At 43.3% G+C, this 21,645-nt stretch overlaps 1 protein-coding gene across 5 annotated transcripts in view; it reads right to left on the bottom strand.

Annotated features, from left to right (window-relative positions):
* The window catches only part of ABCC1 (ATP binding cassette subfamily C member 1 (ABCC1 blood group)), a 61,330-nt gene that overhangs the window by 4,433 nt on the left and 35,252 nt on the right, over positions 1–21,645 (bottom strand). For 4 of the 5 annotated variants that reach the window (XM_068699132.1, XM_068699129.1, XM_068699130.1 and 1 more), the window contains 14 exons: positions 21,241–21,367; positions 20,044–20,220; positions 18,780–18,947; positions 18,211–18,388; positions 13,796–13,840; positions 12,231–12,315; positions 10,308–10,446; positions 9,151–9,358; positions 8,203–8,513; positions 7,132–7,331; positions 6,520–6,646; positions 6,063–6,164; positions 4,842–4,988; positions 491–649 (listed from right to left, as the gene is read on the bottom strand). In XM_068699132.1, the coding sequence (XP_068555233.1) occupies positions 491–649; positions 4,842–4,988; positions 6,063–6,164; positions 6,520–6,646; positions 7,132–7,331; positions 8,203–8,513; positions 9,151–9,358; positions 10,308–10,446; positions 12,231–12,315; positions 13,796–13,840; positions 18,211–18,388; positions 18,780–18,947; positions 20,044–20,220; positions 21,241–21,367 (2,173 nt within the window). The remainder of the gene's footprint in view (positions 1–490; positions 650–4,841; positions 4,989–6,062; positions 6,165–6,519; positions 6,647–7,131; positions 7,332–8,202; positions 8,514–9,150; positions 9,359–10,307; positions 10,447–12,230; positions 12,316–13,795; positions 13,841–18,210; positions 18,389–18,779; positions 18,948–20,043; positions 20,221–21,240; positions 21,368–21,645) is intronic. The other variant, XM_068699131.1, reaches the window with a different exon arrangement.

The raw sequence follows: 21,645 nt of genomic DNA, 5'->3' as shown, positions 1-21,645 counted from the left end.
ACGAATGCATTTCTTTCTTGGATATGGACAAGTGCTACTTCAGAAACACTTTTGGTCTAGTAGTGCCTGGCTAATGCAGAGTAATCAAATGGAGCTTTGCAAAAACACAAAGTTCCCCCACAGATTTCCAAAAGCCCCAGTACGAGAAGTTTTTTGCAGTGTGTTCACTTGTTTTTGTTGGAATGCTGCAAATGTGATTTATATAACCACATTATGGTCCTGTTTTGAATCTGAACAGGAATGTAATAAATGCTATACAGTAAGAATAAGAAGACTGGAGTCTGAATGCCCAGTTCTTGTAAAGCCACGTGCCCAGATGTTTTGGACTATCAAACCCACAGTTGCTGGACGAGACAGGGATGGTTATATGCACATTTCTGTGAGTGAAAAGTACTGCGTACCTCACAAGGTAAATCTATTCCCCCTAGTACACTGCAGAAAGTGAGCTATTACAAAATGAGCTCTGGCAATGGCAGGATTTCACACCTACCTGAGGAATAATGGTGATCTTGAACCGCAAGTCATGGAGTCCTATCTTTGCAATGTTAATTCCATCAATAATAATTTCTCCTTCAGCTGCTTCATTGATCCGAAACAAGCCTAAAGTAAGAGAGGATTTTCCAGCTCCTGTTCTTCCTACTATTCCTATCTGTTGGAAAGAAATAGGAGAACAACTTACTCTAAGGCAGGGTTAAAGCAGTTGCAAGCCCATTGATAGGGCTTTAAACTAGGTGAGAAGGGGGATGGGGCTGAAGCAAGGACTGTTGGGGCTGTGCCAGGGGGAACAATAGCAAGGCCGGAGGATAAGGTAAAGGCCCAGCTGAAGTGCATCTACACCAATGCACGCAGCATGGGTAATAAACAGGAGGAGCTGGAAGCCATCGTGCAGCGGGCAGGCTACGACTTGGTTGCCATCATGGAAACGTGGTGGGACCAGTCTCATGACTGGAGTGCTGCGATGCCTGGCTATAGGCTCTTCAGAAGGGACAGGCAGCACAGAAGGGGTGGCGGTGTGGCTCTCTATATTAGAGAGTCTTTCGATGTTGTAGAACTCGAGGCTAGGAATGACAAGATCGAGTCCCTTTGGGTTAGGATCGGCAGGGACAACAAGGCTAGTGTCCTGGTCGGGGTCTGCTACAGACCGCCGAACCAGGATGAGGAGACGGATGAGGAGTTCTACAGGCAGCTGACAGAAGTTGCGAAATCGTCAGCGCTTGTACTCATGGGGGACTTCAACTTCCCTGACATATCCTGGAAGCACAACACAGCCCAGAGGAAGCAGTCTGGGAGGTTTCTGGAGAAAGTGGAAGATAGCTTCCTGACGCAGCTGGTTAGTGAACCTACCAGGGGTGGTGCCCTGCTAGACCTTCTCTTCACAAACAGAGAAGGACTGGTGGAGGATGTGATTGTCGGGAACAGTCTTGGGCAGAGTGACCACGAAATGGTGGAGTTCACTATTCTTGGCGGGGCCAGGAAGGGAACCAGTAAAACCACTGTATTGGACTTTCAGAGGGCTGACTTTGGGCTGCTCAGGACACTAGTTGGTGGAGTCCCATGGGAGGCGGTTCTGAAGGGCAGAGGCGCCCAGAAAGGCTGGGCGCTCTTTAAGAGGCAAATCCTAATGGCGCAGGAGCGGTCTATTCCCATGCGCCCAAAGATGAGCCAGCGGGGAAGAAGACCAGCCTGGCTCAACAGAGAATTGTGGCTTGAGATTAGGAGAAAAAAGAGGGTTTATAATCTTTGAAAAATTGGGCAGGCCACCAAGGAGGACTATAAGGATGTAGCGAGGCTGTGCAGGGATAAGATTAGGAAGGCCAAAGCTCGTCTGGAGCTCAATCTGGCTACTGCCGTTAAAGATAACAAAAAACGCTTTTATAAATACATCAACACAAAAAGGAGGACTAGGGAGAATCTCCATCCTTTACTGGATGCAGGGGGAAACTTAGTTACAAGAGATGAGGAGAAGGCGGAGGTGCTCAATGCCTTCTTTGCCTCAGTCTTTAGCGGCAAAACCGGTTGCTCTCTGGATACCCAGTACCCAGAACTGGTGGAAGGGGACGGGGAGCAGGATGTGGCCCTCACCATCCACGAAGAACTGGTTGGTGACCTGCTACGGCACTTGGATGTCCACAAATCGATGGGGCCGGATGGGATCCACCCAAGGGTACTGAGAGAACTGGCAGAGGAGCTGGCCAAGCCCCTATCCATCATTTATCAGCAGTCCTGGCTATCGGGGGAGGTCCCAGCTGACTGGCGGCTAGCAAATGTGACGCCCATCTACAAGAAGGGCCGGAGGGCAGACCCGGGGAACTACAGGCCGGTCAGTTTGACCTCAGTACCAGGGAAGCTCATGGAGCAGATCCTCTTGGGAGTCATCCTGCGGCACTTGAAGGGCAAGCAGGCGATCAGGCCCAGCCAGCATGGGTTTATGGAAGGCAGGTCCTGCTTGACGAACCTGATCTCCTTCTACGACAAAGTGACGCGCTGGGTGGATGAGGGAAAGGCTGTGGACGTGGTCTACCTTGACTTCAGCAAGGCTTTTGACACTGTCTCCCACAGCATTCTCCTCAAGAAACTGGCTGCTCTTGGCTTGGACTGGCGCACGCTTCATTGGGTTAGAAACTGGCTGGATAGCCGGGCCCAAAGAGTTGTGGTGAATGGAGCCAAGTCCAGTTGGAGGCCAGTCACCAGTGGCGTCCCCCAGGGCTCGGTGCTGGGGCCGGTCCTCTTTAACATCTTCATCAATGATCTGGATGACGGCATTGAGTGCACCCTCAGTAAGTTTGCAGATGACACCAAGCTAGGTGCGTGTGTCGATCTGCTCGAGGGTAGGAAGGCTCTGCAGGAGGATCTGGATAGGCTGCACCGATGGGCTGAGGTCAACTGTATGAAGTTCAACAAGGCCAAGTGCCGGGTCCTGCACCTGGGGCGCAATAACCCCAAGCAGAACTACAGGCTGGGAGAGGAATGGTTGGAGAGCTGCCAGGCAGAGAAGGACCTGGGAGTGATGGTGGACAGTCGGCTGAATATGAGCCAGCAGTGTGCTCTGGTGGCCAAGAAGGCCAACGGCATCCTGGCTTGTATCAGAAACACTGTGACCAGCAGGGCTAGGGAGGTGATCGTCCCCCTGTACTCGGCTCTGGTGAGGCCGCACCTCGAGTACTGTGTTCAGTTTTGGGCCCCTCGCTACAAGAAGGACATCGAGGTGCTTGAGCGGGTCCAAAGAAGGGCGACGAAGCTGGTGAGGGGCCTGGAGAACAAGTCCTACGAGGAGCGGCTGAAGGAGCTGGGCTTGTTCAGCCTAGAGAAGAGGAGGCTCAGGGGTGACCTTATTGCTCTGTATAAGTACATTAAAGGAGGCTGTAGCGAGGTGGGGGTTGGCCTGTTCTCCCATGTGCCTGGTGACAGGACGAGGGGGAATGGGCTAAAGTTGCGCCAGGGGAGTTTTAGGTTAGATGTTAGGAAGAATTTCTTTACTGAAAGGGTTGTGAGGCATTGGAACGGGCTGCCCAGGGAGGTGGTGGAGTCACCATCCCTGGAAGTCTTCAAAAGACGTTTAGATGTAGAGCTTAGGGATATGGTTTAGTGGGGACTGTTAGTGTTAGGTCAGAGGTTGGACTCGATGATCTTGAGGTCTCTTCCAACCTAGAAATTCTGTGATTCTGTGATTCTGTGAAGAATCTATTTGAAAGAGACATGTTGTGAAAAGGTTGTTATATTTGTTGGGCTATCAATACCCCAGAATAGTGCAATTAACAGGGGTTGATGAAATGGGAGGGAAAAAAATATCAGTGGATATGAAAAAAAAAAAAAAAAGGCAATCTCAAAATAGCAATATACTTGCTGAAGTTTTCAATTTTTGCAGAAAGGCAGATGGAACCAGGTAGAGTGAGCCAAAGATTTCCTAACATTTTTTTTTTTCATTCGTGCTTCACAGCTATAATTTCTGATATGACCTTTATTTTCTCCTCTTTGGATTTATAGAAAATATATAGCAAAAGCACTCAATTACTTAAATTTTGCTTCCCAAGTAGTCTAAAGTCTTCATCAATTCTTTTTTTTTTTTTTTTTTAATTAAAAAACATTTTAAAATTGGTACTTTGGTTGGTTCTCTCTTGTCATCTACATTTTCTATCTGGTCTTGGGGTAGCATTCTGCCCGTATTTGTATGTAGAAAACATGCACTCAGAAAAACAAATATTAAGTTGGATACCACAACTAAGCAAGCCTGCTAAGTATAAGTGTCTCTCGACTACTTTTTCTACTGTCGTGCAAGATCACACTATTAGTTTAAGTCAGAGAGTGCACTCAGGACTGAGGTGCGTGCGGGCACACACACACATCTACCACAATCAGTCTGGCCAAATCCATAGGATCTGCTCAAGTTCCATTTTTTTATTGCAGTCTCACCTTACAGCTTCTCCCTCACCAGAGCACAGCTCCCCATTTTTACTTAGTAGTTCGTTTCCTTGAGGCTAGTAGAAACTTAACCACTCTGCAAGGTGTCAACCTCTTTGCCTATGGCAAACAGATTAGCAAAGCAGTTCAGAAGTTTCTGGGATGGGAACAAAAGGTAACACAGCCTCCTTTCCTTATGAAATGAGACCAAAAGACACTTCATGAACCCACATAATAAGTATGTTTATCACACGATATAGGATGCCCCTTAAAAAGGGTAAGAGCCTGCTGCAGCCACCAGTTACAGTGAGACTGATTTTAGAGAAGCTCTTCTTGCTCTCAAGGACCTAAGAGTGTTCTACAGGAGGGGGTTGGACCCCCCTTTGGCTTATGCATACATACTTCTCAACAGCAGTCATCTGCTACTAATTGAGATTCATTACCTTCTCACCCCCATTTATGGTGACATTTATGTTTTTCAGAACCAAATCCAAGTCTTCCCGGTAGCGTAAACCATAGCCTCGAAACTCAACCTTGCCCTCTTCAGGCCAGGTGCTTGCTGGGGCAGTTTGTTCAATGCTCCACTCAGCCTGAAAAAACAACACAAGCATACCTGATCAGTTCCTCCCTCAACTGGGCACAGGCTCAGAAGACGTAAGGAAAGCAATTAAGAAAAATCCTGTTAGTGTATAACTTGCAAAAGGAACTGTGATGATGATGGGACAAAAAAGGAAAAGGGCTGCCCCAAGGCAGATGAAATGGTGAATGTAGCCACAGGCTTTGCTATCACAAGTGCCACTTGCTAGATAAAGCTGCTTCTTACGAACAGCAGAATCACAGAGGCAGCATGTACTGAGATAACCTGCTTACGCAATACCACCACCACAATAAGGAAAGCATCGGGAAGCCAGGCATGCAACTAGAAGCATTTCAACTGAAACAAAAGGTTTACAGGGTGGTAAAATAAACAGCTGCTGCCTCAGCCTCCCACAGGGGTGGGAGAGAAGAGAGCACACTCCACCGTATTTACTGCCAGTACCAAACAAAGAGGCTTTTAATGACACAAACACCAGTCCACTACCAGACCCTGTTCTAAGAAGGGTCCTCTTAAGGTTTGGCTACAAAAACAGTGATGTAAGTCAGATTCTCTGGAGGCAAGCATGTCAAAGAAGACCAATAGGGAACTGTGTTCTGTAGCCAAAAGGCACACAACTGCAGATGTAATGACTTGTTAGGTGATTTGAATTAAAACAGAAAATTAAATCCTCTTTACTCCTCCCATTGAGAGCAAAAAGAGAAACACAAAAAAAATTGGTTAATCACTGAAGAAAACAAAACCAGATTTGCACAACTCCACTGCTTAACACAGGGCAGAACAGCAGATTCACTTCCTAAATAACAGGCTGTAAATATTTGGAGTATAAGAGCACCCCTGGCACATCCTTAAGACACAGCCTATCTCTAGAGATCAATGAGAGCACGAAATTCTATCAAACCCCTCAGCTCAGAGGACAAGCTTTTACAAGCATTAAGGCAACCATTGCTTTCTTACAGACTTGGTTGTAACACCCAGGTAGGCTGCATGCAATCTCATGTCTAATGATACAGCCACAAGTCCTAGAAACATCCACCAAGTGCTAGCTGTGGTGGACGACGCACCGTACCTCCTTCTCCATTTCAGCATATTCTTTGACTCTTTCTACAGCAACAATATTGGTTTCCAGTTCTGATGACATACGAACTAGCCAGTTTAAGTATGCTGTAATCTGCAAGAGAAGAAGTTTAAAAGCAGTTTACACTGAGCACATTACCTGCAATTAAAAAAAGAAACAAACAAAAAACTCTGCAAGTTCATGGAATGTACAAACACAGATATGATTTTGGTTAATTAGTGCTGGACAGGAGAGAAGTCCAAATGCCTTTAACATGCATAGGATGAGTCGTCTTAGTCACATCTCCTCACACATGCAATCCCCCATTTTTCCAGATGTTTTTTATTTGTAGGGTTTATTCTCTTTCTGTATTCCTTACATTAGTTTTCCCTCTGAAGCTTGACCAAGAACTTGGCTTTCTGATGCAGTCTCACAATTCATAGCTTTTTTTGTTTAACAGTAAAATTACCTGCAGCGAATAGGACACTGAAAGGCCAACCAATCCTGGACTGAGCTTGTTGCGTGCAATCACTGCAAACAATGCCGCAAAGAGAACAATACAGTTCCCCACGAACTCCAGCCGGACAGCCAACCACCTGCAAGACAGAGAAGACATCATGCATCTTACCAGTAACTCATCCACAGAGAATTAGGAATGCAGCCAACCAATGTTGTCACACATCTTGCTTTTTAGTAATATGGCATCTGAGTACTGCCAGTCACATCGCAACTGTAAGGTATTTGGGGTCCTACTCCAGCAGCATGCAAACCTAGAGGCATCCAAAATGAACAAATTCTTTAGGGAAATTAATTCCTGTTTTAGTTCAGAAAGCAGATGTGGTTACATTGGGATCAGTGAGTAAGAGTTTTTATAAATACTACCCAGAAGACAGGAACTCTTAGAAAGAACAGAAATTCAGAATCACCCTTAATTCTATAACACAGGTTTAAGCAAAAAGAAACATCCACAACGGCTTCCCTACCCTGGACAAATACAGTCAGCTGATTGGTAAGGCAGACAGGCAATAGCACCATACCCTCCCTTTGTAACTTTCTTTCAATATTTCAACCCCACTATTACCTGTTTGCCACAATGCTTGGATAATAAGCTTTCTGATTTTCATCCACTTTCATGTCATTCTGCTTTATGAAACGTTTCTGCTCCTCAAAGGCTCGAATTACACTGACTCCCAGGAGGGTCTCGTTGAAGTGAGAATACACAGGAGAACGACTGACAGACTCAAGGCGTTTGAGCTGGCGAGAAGTAGCCACATAAAATCTCTGCAAGTCAGAATATGAAAATTACAGTTATGTCCAGATTACATTTGACAAGACAGAAGGAATCATGAGAGAGTTCCCTGCCATTTAAGCTGTTAGTTACAGAGATTCAACATATATTCAGAAATACATGCCTTCTCCAACACTTCTAGGCCTAAAAAGATCACACTACATACATAAAGACAGTCTTTAAACAACTGCCAACCGAACCGTATCATGTGATAGCCACTTTCTTTTTGGAAACTTAAACAGTACAAAACTGAGTCTCTGAATTGTGCCTCATTGCCTTTATGACTTACTAGTGGAGCTTTACAGATTCGCTAATTCAAGAATCAAAGCCATAAATCAGCTCCTTCTCTCACATTTGTACTCCCTCTGCCAGATTCCTAACAGTAAAGCAGAGTGAAGCAAGCACATCCTGCCTATGTAAGACAGGAGTGAAAAGCTGCCTTTGCTTCTCTTGATTAGTAAACACGTTTCTGACAAAACAGGCACAAGCAGGAATGTAATTTTCTGAAGGTCTTCCCAACCCTTTAATTTGGAAGAAAGCTTTAGAAAAGTTCACAGATTTTTCACATATGGGCTCTAAGCAACGAGATATATGCAGTTTGCCTCAAAATCTAATGGCATTTTATAAAGCCTGCTTAGGTATTAAAGTATTACCTCTTACACACAGAAGTCATTCTACACTTGACAACAAAAGGAAATGCTCTGCTGCAGTTAATCAATAAGCCATGCAAAACACCGTCAGTGAAGCATGACAAGTCAAACATACTGAAACCAGACCTATTCCAGAGTGAGAACACAACTGTCTTAAGTAGAGGACATGAGGACATGTAACTGCTGGTCCAGATGACCTTGGCCAAGCCCCTACCTGCACAAACAAGTAGACAAGTCCCAGAGGTGGAATAATGACAGCAGCTATAGGTGTGGCCAGCAAAATGATGATGCAAGCCCCAATGACATTAAACGTTGAGCCCATGAACATCTTGATGATTGGTGGAATAGTGGAGTCAATGGTATCTATCTCCTTAGAGAAACGGTTCACCAGATTTCCACTGGGTGTACGTTCAAAGAAACTCATTGGAGACCTGAGGACATTGTGCAGCAGGTTAAGGTGCAGATGTCGTGAAGCAAATATTCCCCCTATTGACACAACCATCGAGTAGCCAAATACAGCAATACCTGGAACAGAAGACTTGTTTTTAACTGCTCTCATCTATCACACAAAACATTTTCCTTCATTTTGTCATCACGCAGAATTAGCACATATCTAGTACAATAACCCCAAGAATTGGAGTTCACTACCGTTAGACTTGGCAATTACTTAAAGAAATTTAAAAACTTTTTCAGTGAAAACAGCACATTTCTCTCATGGAAGTATTTTTCTCCATTAAAAAAAAAAAGTGGTGTGTAATACAATCAGAGAAAATGCTGGCCTATGCAGCTCAGCAAGACCACAGCAGCACAGCTAAGGCCTCCTGTGATATACTGTCCCTGCAAGCCAGGCAAGCATACTTTTTTGACAGGCCAAAGGGCCATTTCTCAGATCAGATGTTTTGTCGCATGGCTTATCAGTCTACTTGCAACCACTTTTGTTCTTGTTTTGTATGAATGAAAGAAGAACAAATTCAGTAACTAAACAGACTGAATAGTTTTATATGTCAGTTTACTTGTTGGTTTTAACAAGTTATCTGTCTTTCTATGAAATAAAAACTCAGGACTTAGAAAACTGCTGCTGCAGTTCTGGGGATACGAGGTCACCAGGAGCATTAGAAACATTCTGAACCAGCTAATAGTACAATAGGTAAACCAGGCAAACCTTGAGAAATTCCCAGTGCTCCATACACTCCCAGTCTGACATTTGTATACTGCTGTGTTCCATTGATAACAGGATCATCTGTCCATAAACTCAGCCAGTAGTTGGAAGCCAGGGAGGCTACATGGTTACACATGAATAGGAAAATGCTCAAAAAAGAGATAAAGAGTCCAATAGCTTTCATGTAGTCCCAATATACTGTTGCCTTTACCTGAAGACAGAAGGGAGTAAAAATGTGTTTATATATTTTTTTATTTACATATTCATTTTGAAGATTAAGTTTCAAAGCCAGCAAGTTCCCTTTTTTTCAACCACTATTTAAAGTTAACATTCCTGCATCAAGCCAGACAAACATGACAATGACATGCTAGAAAGCCACTGACCTGGAACACAAGTTGCAAGATGTTCTGTGGATATGTGCCAAACCCAGTATCCCTCCAGGGCAGGCACACATCATCTTTCCCTTGTCTTCCAAGGGAAGGAAAGGGAGAGCGCTGCTTGAAGTAACACAGAGCATCTGTGGCAGAGCCAAGAACTTCACTGGGGAGTTCCAGATTTTGTCTCTCTCTTTTTACCACAAGATTATATATCCTTTAATTAAACCCTTGCTTCATATGGCTTGTATTCTATGATCTATTGTAAAATAGGACTCCAGCAACATTGCTAGGAGGTATAACTACCATTTTCCCAGGAACCACACTCTCCAGTTTCTCAGAAAGCCCTGGGTTACCCTTGGATTAGATACTTGTGTCTACAGTGGAAAATTGGCTTAAATTCAGCTGAGTAAATTCCAGCTCCTTACACTGAAGGATAAATTTCACCAGGTCACCTAATTTGTTACAACTTTGCAACCTCTTTCTAAAAGAGCAAACTGCAAGTTTGCCATTTCTTTCAAGCTTTGATGTGGTTAGACTCATCATCTTAAGCTGAGGTTTCGATGTAAACATTCTTTCTGCAAGCAAACCTGGAGCTCTGCTCTGGGACCAGAGACCATAGCAACACTTTCATGAAGTGCTGCACAACAAGCAGCGAGCCCCACAATTCTCTCAGCTCTTTCTCACCCCAACTACATGCTCTTCAGAAGCTTTTTTTTTTTTCTCCTCACGTGGACTTTTCTGAAACTGAAAGAGAATGCAGGAAGTGGGAACAGGAGACCTTACCCTCCCGGTCTTTGCTGTGTCAGCCTCTGTCAATTTCCAGGAATTCTTTTCTGCAAGTGGCTTCTGCAGCTCTGCTGTGCTGCTGTGGTGCTGTGACTTCCCAGTCTCTCTGCTATATGTTGAAGAGTTGCTGAGCTGCCTGTTACAAATACTTATTTTTAGTCTTGGAAAATACAGGCCAAGTGTCTGCTTCACAAATAGACCTCGACAGCCTATGGCTACAAGTCACTAGCTTGCATTAGTCTGGTGATAATCTATCTCCTAATAGCCATCATCTGGAAAGTGATGACCACTGCTTCTGACCCCCCCCCCCAACTGCACGCTCCTAATCCTCCTGGCACTCACTTCTCAAGTACTCATTTCCAGATACAAGCTAACTGGTTAGGCACACAAATAGATCTTGGTTGAACGATCAAACTCCAGAAAGAAAAATGCCATGGTGAACATCAACATCGTCATAAACAGTACTGCTGTTAAAATGCTAAAATTTTACCACCACAGGCAACAAAACAGGCAATTTTACTCCCAGGCACTCATTACCTTCCAGAAACACAGTATTCCTAGAGTACCAGAAGAATAAGGCATTGGCTGTAAAATGATTTTGGGAAGGTAGTGTCAGTGATTGCCTTGGGGCTCACTCAAGTGTTAACAGCAGCTGTATTATGTCAGGGTAAAGGCCCACATAGCACTACTTGCTACCTGTCAGTGGTCAAACCCTTGCAAAGACTACTAAAAGCAGTGTAGACCACACAGTACTCGCCACTTTATGTGAGCCAAATCCATGGTATCTCATAACAATGCAATGGTTTCTGCGCATGGAAAGCTGAGTAGCCTGAGAGTAAGTCACCGTGATAAGAGAAAGGAGTGTATTTGTCTTTAGATTAACTTTATATACCTGGTAAAACCATGCCAAGGTGTTCCGCTCCAGGCTGCGTTAATTGAGTTGCCTTCCACACCAAACCGTGCAAATTCCATGCATATCTAACAAATGCGCTTACAGTGCTCTGAGGTGAGAACACCCAAGACTGGAAGACTTCTTCAACAGCAATTGTCAGTGCCACACTGTGCAGGGGCTGGGATACCAAGCTGCACACAGCAATTGGCTGAGACTAGAAACTTCAAGGTCAGCCAAGAACCACAAGTGCAAACTCTGAAGTACTAAAATGGAGCACGTGTATATTGCAGCTGTAGGTAAATATTTCTTCCAATAAATTAATACTGCTAGGTCATATGGTAGGTGCTCCTCTGCACACCCACAAAGGAGCTCAGGAAGACAATGGCAGAAAAGCAACCTTCTGAACGACTCCCAGGGCCACCACAGGAACCATCAGCCCATCAAAGGCCCATTTACACAAGCCCAGAGGAGCAAAAACGGGTCAGCTGTGGGACCATGGACATCCTAGCCATCCCTGTATGCACATATGCAAGACAGCCTGTACCAGCAGCAGGAGCAGGGCTGCAGCCTCAGGGGCTTAGCAAATGGATGGATGGCTGGGATCCAGCAGCAGCTGCTAAGCAAACTGTTTGAGCTCAGCTACGGGAGGGATCCACCTTGTACATATATGTAATACATTCTGACTTGTGAACCTGCATCCTGCTCAGCCAGAGAGGGGAACTGGATGAGGTCATTGGTGCCCTTTCCTTTGTGTGGTTGCTCTAAATGTTTGAGCCGCGTGGCCTGTCATGCATATCCATGCTATGTGTGTGCGTATGCTTGCTGGGAAGGCATCTTCAGCCTCACTACTGGCTGCACCTTGAGCCATGGATCAGCACCAACCTCACCCCTTTCAGGCTGCTGTGCGTGGCATGATAGATTTTCCTCCCACAAATAATATAAATACCAAGTTACTGTTTATCCACGTCTGAGTAAAAGGACAGAAAATTAAAACAACAAAAAAAAAAAGAAAAAAAGAGAGTGCACACCTATGCATCAACTTTCCAGGGGCTTCATTCACAATCACTCCGTTTTCTACAGGCTTTCCTTCCTTTCCAGATGGACTATTTGCATCTGGGGGGGGGGGGAAACAAAACAGAAAGTAAATTAAATATGAAAATGGTAGGAAGAGACATAAAGGTTTAATTACAATTGAAAATGCCAGGTGCAGCCCCAGTGTGCAAACAAAGGGGAGAACACAACTGAGTATTTACATATGCTAACAGATAATTGATTAGATGAGCAAATCAACATAATTCCACCCCCAACAGGATTAGTTGACAAGACAAGGAATATTTATGTTTCTATTTTGCTACCAAATGTAGGTCAGCAATAACAACTTAACATAATTATGAGAATATACTTGATGTTAAAGCACACAATACCAAGTCACGCTATGACTCATGGTGAAAAAAACCACTCCAACCATCTTCTGTTTTGCAAACCACATTGTTAATACTGTTAATTATTTTCATTTCACAAAACAGTAAGATGACACTCTAGCAAATGGAGTGCAGCTATATGAACAGATGGCAGGTGACATTAACTTCGAGCCTTCCTTCAAAACAAGGCAGGAAGCAAGGATACAGAACTCCCCTGTTTTTAAGCAACCATAGGAAATCAGATTCATTTAGGCAGAGATGTTTCTATGAATGTCACTGAAGAAAAACAAGTTTTTTTACCCCATTTGTAACAAGATGTAGAACACACATCAAATTGCTTAACACTTCACAAAACCTGTCACCCTGAATTATTAAGCTTTCTCTTACAAATTCAGTTCAGCGTAATACATTGTCACGAACAAAATTCCTAGGTTTGAGTTATGTCATCATTTCCTAACACTGACAATGACAAAAAGGGAAAGCTTCAATGACTTAGTTCTTATTTTAATTATATGAATAAGACCAAACAAATACGAGACTGTTATTTGAAGCACTTGATACATTTTCTTCTGAAGGGCTCTCATATGGGAACAGCAAGGATTTCAGCGTCACTGAAGCTCTAAACCCACGTGAACAAAAGCAAAACCACAAGTAAACCTTCCTCCTTTAACAGTTCTTACATTTGATTCCTTCTTGCAGGCTACAAAGGTTTCACGCTTATACTGCGTTTACCTCTTTTGAGAGAAAAGTACTAAAGATTGCCATAGTAAATCTGGTGCATGCACCTAAGGTGTAACAGGTGCATAGGGAACAGCGATAGGGTGTGAATACCCATACGAGAACAAAAGGAACCTCCAGGGATCAATCCTGAGTGCTCCCTCTCGGGGTACACTCACTACACTCCTAAATCCAGAGGGGGAGATGCACCTTTAAAGGTTATTCAAAGCTTGCTCGTGAAAGTAAGATAAAGATACACTGCTAGCATGAGTTATCGACAAATTGACACTCCAGTTATTGTAGTAGCATAGAAACGAGTAACATGCAACCCAAGCCAATGCCTTATGTTATGTAGCTCAAGTTCTAATAACGACTCAATCTCTTCTGTAAAGTTCAGCTACTTGCATTGCTCCACTACAAGCACTAGTAAAAACCCAAGGCAAAAAAGTAGTTACCTGTCTCCAGAGGTTGAATCGTTCCTTCTAACGAAGGATCTGAGTCTAAAAGCATAATAATTAACTTTTTCCAGAAGACACACAACCAGTTTTCAACCTTTACAAGCACAAATGCATAAAAGTAGCATGGCCTAAACTACAAAGACATACAGAAGCCCAAGGCAGGATCAAATTTACTGAAATGGATCTCCTTCTAATCCCACCTCTTGCTTTAAACCATAAAAAGGCAACTTTGAGGAAAAAAATTCACCATGTGGCTGCAAGTGACAGATCACAAAACTTCCTTCAAGACACACATTAATGGGGGGTTAAAAAGTGTTCTGCTACTGTCTTGCTTTAGGTACAGAACTGCTGTGAGAGGAGACCTGTGGCAGCAAAGACTTCCTGTGTGGTTACCAATCGCCACCCCGCAAGGGCAGATTAGTAAGGACCAGGGGGATACTCCCCTCTTCCAAGCTTCTACCAGCACTCATCTTGAATCAGCATTTTCTTCTGCCATCTGGAGACTGCAAAGCTTTTACCTTATGAAAGAGAAGAGCTGCATTTTGCTAGCAGATGAATTAAGAGGAAGGGAGGTTATTTCCTGAGCCAGGCAGGTGCTTCCCAAATGACCACTGGGGTTGACTCCCCAGCATTTGGAACTTCTCACTATTTAACTCTTGCCTTGCATGGAGTCAAAATGTAGAGAAGCAGTCAAAAATGAGAGAAGCACCTAGCCCTACCGAAGGGCACTGGAACAAGCTATCCTAACTACCAATTGTAGTGCTGTTGAGCCCAACTCAGCTTTACGCTGTTATAAAGAGGCTGAGCCCCAAAATACAGGTGTGCTGGGCTTTACTGGGAGACAGCACTGATCGTGAAGGCGTAACGCTTTCCTTTGCTGATGCAAAACCCCAGTCCATAATGCAAAAGTGGCCATGTTTATTATGAAACACACACTACTACCTCATTTATAATACAAAAATAATGAACAAGGAAGCTATCTTCAAACTTAGCACTTTTTACATTATTTATCAATTGCAGCTGTAAGGGGGAAAACAGACAATTTTACAGAAGCCAAACAAGGCTCTGTCAATCAGATTCACGTTTTCCACTGCTCAGATTTCAACTTTGCGCGAGGCAACAGCTGGAACTTGGGGAATCAAGTCCACAAAAGGTAAGGGGGAAAAAAAAAAAAGACTTTCAAATTTAATGCCTACAAGTGACAGATCAAAAAAGTTCCTTTTAAAACATACAAGATCTAAGCCCTACAGGCCAGACCCTTAACAGTTCTCAGAGTACTTTTACTCCCTTTTCTCTCCACACCGAAGCCAAGTCAGCCTGTTCTACTGACAATCCTGATATAAAAACGGAGCTGAGAGTCACAGAGCCAAATGCTGGGGAGATGGCCTAAACCCACATTGCTCTCTATCAAGTACAGCCTACAGATTGCAATGCAGATTTAGATTTAATTGTGCTGTACACTTCATCTTTCAGGCACTGTAGTTAAGACCAAAGGTAAACCACAGTTAAAAATATTTCAACCTTGTGGTCTGGTTCTGGTAATTTTTACCACTTTTACTCCCCACAAACATGTTAAAAATAACTCCAGGCTTTGCAAGAACAAACTGAAGTTTATGGTGAAGCCATCTGGAAAAAACAGCAAAATCCCTATCCCTGTGCTCCTTAAAACAAAAGGCTGCATCCAGTACTTCAGTTCGTATGGGAGCTGAGGGATGGATGGTCATAAGACAGGTAGTCCTAAAACACCCATTTGTTTTTCCTGTTTTGCAGGAAGAGCTGTCAGCCTGGAAGGGGCAGGCGTGCTCACAGCAGGCAGGGGCAGGCTACGACTCCACACAACCCACACTGCCAAGAATTGCACTGGCATCACCAAGTCAGCCACATTAAATCCAGAGAATGGAACAACTGCTAAAAGCAAGATGAATTTATGTGCTTTTTTGTGCAAATACACTTACAGGTAGTTCCAGTTGCTTTGGAGAAGATTACACTCTGTAGACACAGCAAGGCATCTATTTCTTTTATTCACAAGTGAATGCAGCAGTGCTCCATGCTGCATCCCCTGTTGCTGCCATTGCCTTCTGCATCAAGGGAGAAGAAGGGGCAGCTCACCTCCCCAGTCATCCTGCAGATTCGGGTGGGGGCAACTTTCCAGAGCGAGCATTCTCCCATGCACAGAAAAAACACTGAAGCTGAGGATGGGAGAGAAGCAGGTAATCCTCAGGAATCCCCAAGGGAGAAAAGAGCTGGGAGGTAACAGGGAGAGGGCTCACAGCCCCAACTCAGAGGCCTGGGAGAACAAAAGGTTTTCCCCAGCCTTGCAGAAAGCAGGATGTATTCCTGCCAGAAAGCACCAACCCATAGTTTTCTGTTTAGCTCCAGCAATGTTTGCAGGCTGCCAAGATGTAGCGTCAGAGACAGCCTCCTGTGTTCTTGTGGTCCCCCCCTCTTTAAAGCAGGCATGCAGCTCCCCTCCAGCTAGCTCTGACTGGCTCTCATCACAGCTTGTTCTGCATTTATCTAACAAACTGTGTTTTTAAATAATATTTAGCAGTCTTTTATATATCTGATAAATATTATCCCTGTGAGCCAGACAAATAACACCCTATTTTTCACTTTTTACTATTGGCAGAAGATCACTCAACCAAAACTGAGAAATAAGTTTGCTGTGATATGACAATTCTTTCTGAATCACCAGGGTCATATTGAAGTGCCTTGTGTTAGACAACTGCAGACAAGTGTAGCAGAAGATAAAGCACTGGCTCACTTTCCAAGAGAAGATTTGGTAAAGCAATGGGATAGAAAAATAACTTCATTGAATGTGAAGACTTCAACAAGTAGCATGTACTTGGAAAGAGGAGTAAAAGAGGCTAAAAGAACAAGGCTATTAAAGGAGGGAAATTGTTGTGGCTTAACTGGCAGGCAGCTAGGCACCACAGTTTGCTCACTCCACACCTCTGCAGTGGGATGGAAGAGAGAATTGGGAAAAAGAGAAGGAAAAAAAAAAAAGTAAAATTACAAGAGCTCAGGGGTTGAGATAAAAACAATTTAGTAAGAAAGAAATGAAGTGGACAAAACAAGCGATGCACAATGCAATTGCTCACTACCAGCGAACTAATGCCGAGCCAGTCCCTGAGCAGCAGCAGCCAGATTTTGCTTCCAAAATCTCTTCCCATAATACTCCTCACAGTGGGAGACCCCAGCCATAGAGCAATAATTGCTGCTCACAGACAACGCCCACCCAAACCAGCATCCCAACTTGTGAAGTGACATCTGACACGTACCAAGTGACCTTTCCGAGATAAAGGCTAGCCTACAGCAGGGCATCCTGACCTTGAGCTCAACACATCACCCTCACATCAAACCCCCTGTTGGGGAGCAGCATGTGTGCAAGGAAGCCCTGCACATCCAGGAGAGACTGCTCATTCACAGCCTCCAAGTGCAGTCTCTGTTGCCAGCCTGGATAGAAGAGGACAGCCTCAGAGAATAAAGCAGACCATCACAGCCCTCACACCGTGCACTTTTACACCACGATCTAGAGCAGCTCCTTGCCGAAGGCAGCCATCCATCACCTCTTCAGTGCTTCGCAGCTCAATTTGGCACCACTTCTGTTGTCTCCTGTGGCAGGCATTTGAGGAGTACAATTAAAAATTGCCACTGCTTTCCCCTCTAGAGAATGGGTAGGAACCAAGGGTTTTCCAAAAGGAAGGAGAAGGTAAAAAGTGGATTCAGTCTCTTTCTGGAAAGCCTGCTCTTCAGCATCCAGCAACAGGTATTTGCTAGCAAACTGGCTTCAAGCACATACCAACAACTACACCCCAGCCAGCACTATACAAGCACCCTTGCAAACACCCTTCACACTTCCGCGTTCACATGTGGAAGATATTAGAAAACCACAACAGGCAAGCCACTGAAGAGAACAAGCTGAAGGCAGCTAAGTTCCTCTATTAAAATCCACATCTATCTGCAGGAGGAAAAAAAAATTCCTACCCCAGTACAGCTTTACAGCTGTTTGAAAAGCAGAAGGAAGAGGTGTCAGCAAAAAAAAAAAAAAATTGAGCTGCTTCATCCTCTTCCCCATCCCCAAAGCAATTATCTGTATAAAGAATCAGAAGGAAATGTGTATAAACCCCTGCTGACTCCTACTTGACCTCACAACCACTTAATTTTGCTACAACATGAATTTCACTACAGAACTGCTCCACATTTAAGAAAGAATGTGCATTCACCTCGCAACCTTCAATGCCCTCTAAAAACATCTAAATCTATAGGTTTCTAGAGGTTTATCACAAGAAATAGCAGCTTCCTTTAACTTTCCTTCCACGACCAGTACAATCAGTGTTTTCCCTTTACCATGACTCCCTTTACATGCCACTTATCAGCTTATCCAAAAGAGGATCTATTTGCAAGCTTACCGCTGTTCTCCATGCTTTGTTCAGCATTAGCGTACGTACGAAGAAACTCCGCAAAAGCTCCATCTTGCTTCAGCAGCTCCTGGTAAGAGCCCATCTCAGAGATTTTTCCATCACTCATTACCAGAATTGTATCCACTTGGGGCAGATAGTTGACTGCATGGGTTACCAAAACCCGTGTCTACATAGTAAAAGAAAAAAAAAAGTTATTCTAGTATCTCAAACTGGTAAATACAATGGTTAAACTTCTGTCCTCGCAGCTTGAATGCTGGGCACAATACAGTAATAACTATGGACTCACATGGAGCATTTTTAAGAAAAATGACTGCTCTTGTCTTTGAACTTCTCTTTCATTTAATTTTGATTAGAGAAACCAAACAATATTATACAATAACACTATTTTTGTAATAAAAGTCCTTAAAAAAGAAAAAAAAAAGTCAGGAGAATCTTTTAATTTTTCTGATTTTTAAAACCAAAGTCTGAAGACTGAACTTGACAAAGTTGGAATCATTTCAATTTAGCAAAGAAAAACAAATCATTCCCCAGAGACTAGGTGTTATATTATCACGTACTTTATTTTTCAGGATTCCTTTTGGTCCAATAACTTTTTCAAAAATATGTTTCCCAACATGCGCATCAACAGCTGATAGAGGATCATCAAATAAATAGACATCTGCGTTACAGTAAACTGCCCGAGCAAGACTGACTCTCTGTTTCTGTCCTCCAGACAAATTGACACCCTGGGGAAACAAGACAATAAGATCCTTTATTTACAGCTAAAAAGAGATGCCTTACTGTAGTTTTGAAAGAAAAAAGTCATGGGAGATTTATGCAAATCAGAAAAATTTCACCATTGTCTGAAACAGATCTGTATCACAAACTATTTACTAATGTAGCATGAACAATCACAGTTAAAATTCCCTCTTAGAAAGGAGCACATCTCTAAGTTATTGCTGTCAATGAGGGACTAGGAAAAAAAAAAAAAAGCATTGTTTACTAGTCTTGCAAGGAATTAACCTAGACCAGACACACCTAATTCTGTACATTCTGAGGCTACTTTTCTTCTCGGTCATATTTCTGCAGGTCTGACTCTGATCTTACCAAAAACAAAAAAAAAAAACACCCACACTCTAAGAGCAGCCTACAATTTGGTTGGCCTGCTGACCACCCAAGTTTCCTGTAAGGAAAATAAAAGCTGTTCTCTTGCCTCACTCTGGACCTGGGGCTGTCGGTAGGCAGCTATACCCCATGGAGAACCAGTCAGCAGGCACAGCACATGTCCCTGCATTTCCCTTCCTATCCTCTGCAGAGCATCAGCTTAGCAGAATGCCAAGCAGGTTACATACACATACAGGCTGCTGGCCACGTGTTTAGGGGACACCTGGTCCTGCTTGCACACCAGAGCACTGAATCATTTAGCAAGTTTCTAAATCCCACACTGCGCACTTGTACAACCAAGGGCCACCTTGGGTATTGCTTCATTTAAAACGACGACACAAACCAAACAAAAACAAACAAAAAGCCCCACTTGAAGTGTTAAGAAGATTATTCTCTTCCTGCTTACATATATTTTTATGCTCTATGACCATGACAACTCAGAGCTTTTTAAAAACAAGCATTGTAAGATGCTTTTACTTTTCTAATTAAGAAAAAGTTTCCTCCCCTTGGAGTATTAAAGACAAAGAAAACAGACTGTTCAAGTTTTCCTGTTACTCTAGAGGATTTCTATTCTGAATGCTTTCAATTCAACACAACTTTAAGAGAAAGTAGGACAGAAGTCACAAGGCCTTATCTACAGGCAATAACACTGTTGTGGTAGAGCAGGTACTTAAATACCTTTTCTCCGATTTCTGTTCTGTCTCCCGTAGGAAGAATCTCTATATCAGGCAGGAGTGCACAAGCCTCAATCACACGCTTGTACCGGCTCTCATTCATCTCTCTCCCAAAAATAATATTATCTTTCAGAGTCGCATTTTGGACCCAGGCTTGCTGAGGAACATAGGCTACTGAGCCCTGCAAGGAAAAAAAAAATCCTTATTCAGTACTTCAGACTAAAAGCCTGCATGAAGTCAAAGCACAGCAGGGCTTTGTGATGCTGGCAGTCCTCATTAATTCACAAATTGCCTGTGGTCGTTATGGAGCCACACAGACAAAGTGTGTGCTCTTGGGGTGGTGCCTCCTCCAACATATTTTTGTAATCCCCTCTACATGTGAACGTAACAAAGTGCATTGGTGGAAAATAAAAGACTTCGAATAAAACATGATTCTCTAACAGCCTTAGAGGAAATATTTGTTTAGAGAATATTCACACAATTATTGAATGTCAGAAGTTATTATGGCTTTGTTCTTTCATACAGTTATAAATTCTGTTCACTGTAAAACAATTTAATCTGGAATGCAGAAGAGATTAACAATGGCGTCCCTGCCAAGAGATTTCTACTGAAAGCAGGGAAAGATGTTCTTATACAAAAAGTCACTTCAGAGGAAGAGACTCAGCTGCTGCAAAGTATTTTGCTTTGAAGAATGGTTTGGCCTTCTGTCTGCACTGATAAACAGTGATTCATTTCTCACTTTAGTTTTTCCAGAGCAATTTTGGAGATGACCAAATGTGCATTTTTTTTAACGTAAGATTTATTTGTTTTGCTCTCAAAAAACATCTCTACCCATGTTTGTAACCTTATCCAACAACTCTCTGATGTCTAAGAAAATATGAATTAATACCGCTCCTCCTCATGCTGGAGTATGTGTAATAGTCTCTCTCCCATACCTGGCTGCCAGCGAAACTCAACAGAATAATCATCTTTGAGACTTCTATCATTGTACATATTTGGCTAAATCTGAAACTGCCAGATTTAGAGGCTGTTGGATCAACTCTTGAGAGAATGTAGGATAAGGCATAAACATAGTTGCTAGGGAATCAGGCAATAAGTGCATTCCTTTGAAAGGCTCTCTTCCCCTCTTCACATCATTTGCAAGTCCAGAATCCCTTTGGCAATACCCACAAGTAGCAGAACAATTATTCAGACATCACACCTTAACAACCACATGGCCTTCCTTTTTGTCCATCTCCCCCAGTAATGCAGACAGCAATGAAGACTTTCCACAGCCAACTTGGCCAACAACAGCTATCAGGGAGCCTTCAGGAACAGTGAAGTTGATGCTGAAATTAAAGTGTACATAATTCAGCCTTGCTTGCTGGCACACCCCAGTAGTTAAACAATCATTGAACAGCCCATATAAAGCCAGATGCAATGCAAACACCCACTGCAAATGCTGACACAGCACATGAACTTAAACTACTTGAAAATGCAAACCTTTCTTTCAGAACTCACACAGCTCTTCTTATACTTAGGACATAGCATCTTGATATGTGATAGTCATCAAGAAAAAAAAATAGTCACTTCAAATATTTCTCTTAAATTTTCCGTAAGCAGAAAT

Source organism: Anas acuta, chromosome 15, assembly GCF_963932015.1.
Source record: "Anas acuta chromosome 15, bAnaAcu1.1, whole genome shotgun sequence".
NCBI classification, from domain to species: domain Eukaryota; kingdom Metazoa; phylum Chordata; class Aves; order Anseriformes; family Anatidae; genus Anas; species Anas acuta.
The sequence above is the reverse complement of the archived record's forward strand: the minus strand, read 5'-3'. Positions and strand labels throughout refer to the sequence as shown.